The 7678-nt window shown below is 38.9% G+C and overlaps 1 protein-coding gene across 1 annotated transcript in view; it reads left to right on the top strand.

Annotated features, from left to right (window-relative positions):
- Window positions 1-2860: 2860 nt before the first annotated feature.
- LOC148374933 (protein tweety homolog 2-like) overlaps window positions 2861-7678 on the top strand; it is a 51245-nt gene continuing 46427 nt past the window's right edge. Inside the window, exon 1 of the mRNA XM_088342596.1 lies at window positions 2861-3225. Coding sequence (XP_088198722.1) covers window positions 3097-3225 — 129 coding nt within the window. The 5' untranslated portion in view covers window positions 2861-3096. The remainder of the gene's footprint in view (window positions 3226-7678) is intronic.

Here is a 7678-nt window from a genome sequence, read left to right as displayed (position 1 = left end):
AGCCGGGAATCAAACCTGCGACCTCTTGATCCCAAGACGAGCGCTCGACCTCCTGAGCTACAATCAAACTAGGCTGATCTTTCTTGCAATCAATTCAATGCAGCTAAAATGAGGACTACTATCTGTTGATGATAACAAAGTCAGGGCGGAAAGACACACTTCTGAGGTCATGGGCCAATTCTCACTACCAGCCTTCCTGAGCGGAGTTTGCATGTTCTCCCCGTGCTTGCATGGGTTACCTCCCACATCCCAAAAAAACATGCATGTCAGGTAATGGGCTGGTCCATATTGTTTCTAGGTGTGAATGAGCGCGTGAGCTGTCTGTCACTGTGTGCCCTGCCTGAGGATAGCTGGGATTTGACTCAACTGAGGATAAGCGGTACAGATAATGGATGAATGGATGGATAACAAAGTCATGATATTGGGTGATAGAGTTTTATGATCAATAAAACCACTGGTTGACACACTCTCACCGTGTTACACCAGAGCCTATGCGGAACACCAGCAAAAGAGGAGCAGCGTAGGGGGTGAAAGCTGTGCTAGGATTCACCGAACCATTTCAAGGCAGTTGCGTCCTTCACATTTTTGTTTTGTTTTACTTTTTAGAAAAAACTAGCGTTTTCATCATATTTAGGCTTATCCTGTCCTTTATTAAGGAGAAGTGTTTTGAAAATGCTTTAATTTCTGGGGGTGCTTGGGTTAAATTTGATTTGTTTTTTTGAGCATGGATACACGAACTCATACCTGTCAACCAGTATCTTTTTGCCGTACAAAGTACGTTTATTATGCATTTTAAGACGTGTACGAAGTACCAGAAAATCTGTAAGGAAAAACGCAAATTTTTCAATGATGGGTACACTGACTATGACGAAACGGCAAATCAATCAAGTCAAACAAGTTCGCCGCGGTAGCCTCTATCTCGGTATCATTTTTTTTCGTTGCAAACGAAGCGAGCGGTTTGTTGCTACTGTGCGCATGCGTCTGCCGCCTCGGATTTTATGTGGTAGTTGTGTAGTGAAGGGAAGTCCGCATCTATTTAGAGAACCGGCTTTTTCGGCTCATCTCATTAAAGAGAGCCGGCCACATAATAATAATAATAATAATAATAATTTCCTTGTATTGTCATTCTGTGTAACAATGTACACAGAACGAAATGTCGATTGCACCTGACCCGTTGTAGCGAGCCGATGCAGCCGCAGCCAACAGAGGGCGCCGCCGACCACTTTTTAAGTCTTAGGAATGACTCGGCTGGGGCGCGAACCGCCGACCTCCCAGTCTCAAAGCGGGCGCCTTACCATCTAGGCTACCTGTCAACCTGTACGTTTTTGCCATACAAAGTACAACTATTGTGCATTTTAAGACGTGTACGACGTACAAGAAAATCTGTACGGAAAAACGCAAATCTGTCAATTATGGTTACCATTCGGTATACACCGACTATCACCAAACGGCAAATCAATCAAGTCAAACGAGTTCGCCGCGGTATCCTCTATCTCGGTTTTGTTTTTTTACATTGCAAACGAAGCGAGCGGTTTGATGCTATTGTGCGCATGCATCCATGTGATAGTTGTGTAGTGAAAGGATGTCCGTCTCTTTTTAGAGAACGTTTTTTTTTTCCGTCTCAACTCATTAAAGAGAGCCGGCTCTCAAACGGCTCACTTGCTTTGATGCATTATATTACGAATCATTATTGTTGTATGAAGAAGTTAAGAAAAAAAGGAAGTATAAAAGGAGAAAATGAAAAAAAGACAAGTTTGTGGTTATCCCTTTAATCAGTACATTACCAACAATAATTTAATGCAGAAAATGAATTAATAATTTGAATAAGAAAATGTATTATTCTACTTAATTATATTTGCATGTGTTTTTTCCTTCTACAGTGAACGTCCAAGCAACTAAATTTTTGAACTTTTTTTATAATAAACCACTTTTATGTCTAGCAACTCAGTATCGCACAACAAAATGTTATTTAACAATATATATGATATAACGAAACACATGTACAATATAACATGTTAAACTACATAAATAAACACGTTTGAAAAAAAAATATGGCGTTAGATTATTTTGTATTTTGTAAGGGAAAATACGACAGTTTGTAAGGGCATGGAGCCGTGGAGGTTGACAGGTGTGGGAATCAAATGGACCGAACCATTTTAAGGCAGTTGCGTCCTTCATAATATTGTTTTGTTTTACTTTTTAGGAAAAAAATTGCGTTTTCATCATCCATCCATTATCTGCACCGCTAATCCTCAGTAGGGTCGCGGGGGTGCTAGAGCCCATCCCAGCTATCTCTGGGCAGTGGGAAGGGGACACCCTGAACTGGTAGCCAGCCAATCGCAGGGCACAGAGTGATAGACAATTCACTCGCTCATTCACACCTCGTGACAATTTGGACCGGCCAATTAACCTGACGTGCATGTTTTTGGAGTGTGGGAGGAAACCGGAGTGCCTGGAGGAAACCCACGCAAGCACGGGGAGAACATGCAAACTCCTCACAGGAAGGCTGGTAGCTGGATTTGAACCCATGACCTCAGAACTGTGCTACGCACGCGCTAACCACTTCACCGCCGTGCCGCTTTTTCATCATATGTAAGCTTACCCTGTACTTTATTAAGGAGAAGTGTTTTGAAAACGCTTTAATTTCTGGGGGTGCTTGGGTTGAATTTTAATTGTTTTTTTTTTTGAGCAACACGTATGATTACTCGAGCTTCAACTAAGACAGAATACACAGTATATCAATGGTGTGTGTGTGTGTGTTGTCTAGGTGGAGTAAGAGTAGCACGTTGTCATATTAAGGGGTAAAAGTGACTTGCTTTCAGTGTGAAATGAGAGGCGTGACGTTTTCTCAATCGTCACGCCTTCCCACTTAAAGCGGGCAGGTTCACACGCTTAACTCACGGCAGCAAGTCTCGTGCCTCGGATCCAAAATACTAAAGCTCACTGCTTGGGAGAAACATAACCCCCAAATGTTCCTTTGATTTGTTGCAGCAAGTTTGAGCAAGTCTTGGACTCAAGTAAAAACTTTTCCTCTTTACCCGCAGCCGTGGATCTTGGTGGGGGTCCGGGTGTGCACTTTTCCCCGCGACTGCAGGGATGGCCACCGCGAGGCTCGACTATGTGGCTCCGTGGTGGACTTACTGGCTGCATAATTTCCCACACTTCGATTTCTCCTTCAAGACCGTGGATAACACGTTTCGACCCGAACAGGAGAACTACCAGCAGGTCGGTAACAAGCTTTTTGCCACTTTATTCTTTTATTTTTGATCTTTTGAATACATTCTATTTTTATGTACATTACCCAGTGTGGTGAGTTTGAAGCAACACACTACAAGACGGGCCTCACCAACGTGGTGCCCCCAAAGGGCAGTTTGGGTGCCCGCGGACCTTTTGTGAAAATAGCTCACCAGTGCTGCATACCTGTCAAACTCCACGGCTCCATGCCCTTACAAACTGTCGTATTTTTCCCTTACAAAATAATCTTACACCATATTTGTTTTCAAACGTGTTTATTTATGTAGTTTAACATGTTATATTGTACATGTGTTTCGTTATATCATATATGTTGTTAATTAACATTTTGTTGCTCTACATGAATGAGGTTTATTATTAAGAAAGTTCAAAAATGAAGTAGCTTGGACGTTCACTGTAGAAGGAAATAACACATGCAAATATTATTAAGTAGAATAATACATTTTCTTATTCAAATTATTAATTCATTTTCTGCATTAAATTATTGTTGGTAATATACTGATTAAAGGGATAACCACAAACCTTTCTTTTTTTCATTTTCTGCTTTTACACTTCTTTTTTTTCTTAACTTCTTTATACAACATATGTATGCAAATCTATTCTACATTTCTACATGTATGCAAATCTATTCTACAAATGCAAGTGTATTTACCACAACAATAATTCGTAATATAATGCATCAAAGCAAGTGAGCCGTTTGAGAGCTGGCTCTCTTTAACGAGTTGAGCCGGAAAAAATGGTTCTCTAAAAAGAGACGGACTTCCTTTCACTACAAAACTATCACATGGATGCATGCGCACAGTAGCATCAAACTGCTCGCTTTGTTTGACATGTAAAAAAACAAAACCGGGATAGAGGATACCACGGCGAACTCGTTTGACTTGATTGATTTGTCGTTTCGTAATAGTCGGTGTATAGCAAATGGTACCCATAATTGACAAATTTGCGTTTTTCGGTACAGACTTTCTTGTACGTCCTACACGTCTTAAAATGCACAATAATCGTACTTTGTACGGCAAAAACTTACAGGTTGACAGGTATGTGGCTGGGTCATTATGATTTTATAGTAAAATGTTTCTTAGTGGTTGACTGAGTCGTTTTGACCCTACGTTCAATAACTAACCTTGTACTAATAAAGTAAAAACATAGCACTAACAAGAAATGCATATCAAACTGGGTGCTCTTTGCACTAATAAGTAACCCAAAGTAGCTCTCAGCTTGAAAGCGACCCCTGCAATAGTTAAATAAATGTACCCCCGTGGAAGTTGCTTTGAAATGCAGGTAACTGCGAGCAAAGACCATTAACATACAGTACAAATAAAATGAGATATTTTTTTGGGGGGGTATAAATTCCCCAAACGATAAGGTACTTCTAAAGTGTTTAGTTATAGTCATCATGCGTGGATGTGATTTTTTTTTTTAACACGTTTGAAAAGTTTATACAGCTTCAAGTTCACTTTTCAGAAAACCTTCAACTACTTAAAGTAAACCGAATTTGTTATTTAAAAAAAAAACAACAACAACTATACAGTAATCATGCAATTTTCAAAGTGTTTGGAGCATGAGAAATTTGTATCATTCTGCATTTTACCTCATATTTTTCCCTTTCCTATCTATGAAACACATTTTCATACATTTTACATAACATGAGGATTAATGAGATTAATCAACATTTTTTTTTAAAGTTTTGTCTGTTGTAAAACTGAGTGAAATAATTTAAGAGTTTATTTAATGAAACAATGTGTATTGTTTGATTGCTAGATGTTGCTGTATTGTGCAACTGTAATGCAAGTGAAAATATAAACTAAAGCGTCTCAAAGTGACCAAACTGCAAAATGTTTGCCCAGCCTCTTTCAAAGATTTTGATTTTCGGGTACCCGTAGCAGCAATGATGGTGGAAAATCATGTTAGATACCTTTAGGTGAGGCTTATACTATGTACAAAAAAGTTTCTTGACCTATGAGTAGAAAAAGTCACAGTTATAAGATAGTTTATGTGTTTTGCGTATAATTTAAATCAAGATTGTTTTTTTTCTAATTACATTTTTTTTACCACTTATAGCGCTAAATAATACACTCTGTCCCTTTATATTGCACCATTCAATACTTGTGCTTAACATTCAAAGCTTTTCGCAGCACTGTAGATTATTTTAGCAAATTGTGAATGGTAAGTTTAAACTAATATAGTCAGTTAGATGTGTCAGAAACATTTTGTTGCGGATTGTTTTCTGTTTGAAATTGATTTAAATTTGTAATCATCCGGAAAAACAGAAAAATTGAGTTTAAATTATGGGCATATTGCTCGTCCTGACCATTATGTGGATGCTTAAAATTGAATGCCCAGGGAGTAGCCATTTAACTATAAAGATGTTAAAATGACATTGCAAGATTTAAAATAAATTCCCATAACTTTATTTTTATACTTTGATTCTCATTTTTTTTTGCAATCTTTACTACCTAAGAAAGATGACAGGACTTGGTTATTAACATTGCATGTTCAAAATAATAAAGCCTTCTCTAGCCTCAACAGAGGTTTTTGGGCCAGTTCATTTATCCGATTTATCGTTTCAAAAGTATATTTTTCATTTCAAAAGTGCTTGTCCAACTTTGTGTTCAATTGTAATACCATTTAAATGTAGATTATTTCCCCATACAAAGTGTAATATATGTTAAACTCTCTCCAGATGATGTTTGAACTTGGAAGTTTTATATGACACAATGTGACCACTACCAGTCAACTAGAAAAACTGCTTAACCAGAGTCAAGAGTCAGTGGCGAGAGACATACTCATAATTATGAATTATTAATATGGATGTATCCTGTTGGAAAAAAATTACAAATATTGATTTGGTGTATAGGAACAAAGAAAGAAACAAGCCGAAGTCAACACAATTAATTTTCTCAAAAACACTATTTCTCATGGTCCCTTACTAGTTAATATTAGATTTATAGACTATAAAGTACAAACCAAATCCCAACTGTTTTTATTTACAAGCTTAGGATAATATTTTCAGAATGCTATTGAGTGAAAATTACTTCACAAACAAACTTCAGCTCAAGACCAATAACGGATCAATGAGCTGCATTTTTTTGTCACGGTTGCCCATTGACCTCACTTGGCCCCGCCCGTTTGGCGCCTGGTGCAGCTCGTTGCTTGATTGGATTCCTTCCTATTTAAACTCAGTGCTCTCATTCACTCCTTGTCAGTCCGTCAACGAACCTCTGCACTTGCAAGACTTGTGTTTTGACTCTGTCCGGTGTCCTGCTCGTGTAGCCAGTGTCCAGTATCGATCGCGCCTATCTCGTCCTGTCCAGTATCTTGCTCTAGTGTCCGGTATCGACCCCGTCTATCTTGTCCTGTCCAATATCTTGCACCAGTCTCCAGTGTCCGGTATCGATCCCGTCTGTCTCCTCCTGCCCAGTTTCTTGCTCCAGTCTCCAGTTTGCGATATCAATCCCGCCTGTCTCGTCCGGTCCGGTATCTTGCACCAGTCTTCAGTATCTGGTATCAACCCCGTCTAAATGTAAATGTTCTGCATTTATATAGCGCTTTTCAAGTCAGAGCTTTACAATGTGCTTCACACTATCCCCTTTTATACACTAACTAACCGATAACAGCGTCAGCCATGCAAGGCAACTACTTTCTATCAGGGGCATTAGGGATTCAGTGTCATGCCCCAGGACACTTCAACTTATAACTCAGAAGAGCTGGGAATCGAACCTGCAACCTCTTGATCCCAAGACAAGCGATTTACCTCCTGAGCCAATGCCTCATCCTGTCCGGTATCTTCCCCCAGCCTCCAGTATCCGGTATCGATCCCGTCTGTCTCCTCCTGCCCGGTTTCTTGCTACAGTCTCCAGTATCCGATATCGATCCCGCCTGTCTCGTCTCGTTTTGATCAATTAAAATTATGTACCTTTATCCACTGACCCCAAACAATCAACACTGCACTATAGGTGGAAGAAAAATATTTCTTTTGTAGCAGTTATTATCTAGAAACTCAAATTAAATTAAAAAAAATGATTCAAGTTCATAAAATGACAGTTTCTTTACATCAGCCCATCAATGGGTAAATACTTAAAAACATAGTGCTTTGAAGAAAATTAAGCAGTACTTATTTCCACATTTGCTTTAAAACCAACCTGAGTTTGGATTAATTAATGGGAGAACTGGGATCTCATCTCTCATCTCATTAGCTGTACCGCTTATCCTTATTAGGGAACTGGGATGTTTGTTTTAATTATTATTGTAGACTACTATTAAGGATTTAAATTGACTATATTGCCCTCTAGTATTAAGGATAAATGTACCCTCAGATACATTTTTTTGTTTTCTTAGCTTTATTTTGCCAAGACAAAGGCCCGCAACACCCTTAAAACAGGTGCGTGACCCACTTTTGGAAAGGTGTTTTGATTTGACACTTAGT

This window comes from Urocampus carinirostris, chromosome 1 (genome assembly GCF_059441175.1).
Source record: "Urocampus carinirostris isolate Australia breed hairy pipefish chromosome 1, RoL_Ucar_1.0, whole genome shotgun sequence".
Classification (NCBI taxonomy): domain Eukaryota; kingdom Metazoa; phylum Chordata; class Actinopteri; order Syngnathiformes; family Syngnathidae; genus Urocampus; species Urocampus carinirostris.
Note: the sequence above shows the minus strand (reverse complement) of the source record. Positions and strands in the feature narration are given on the sequence as shown.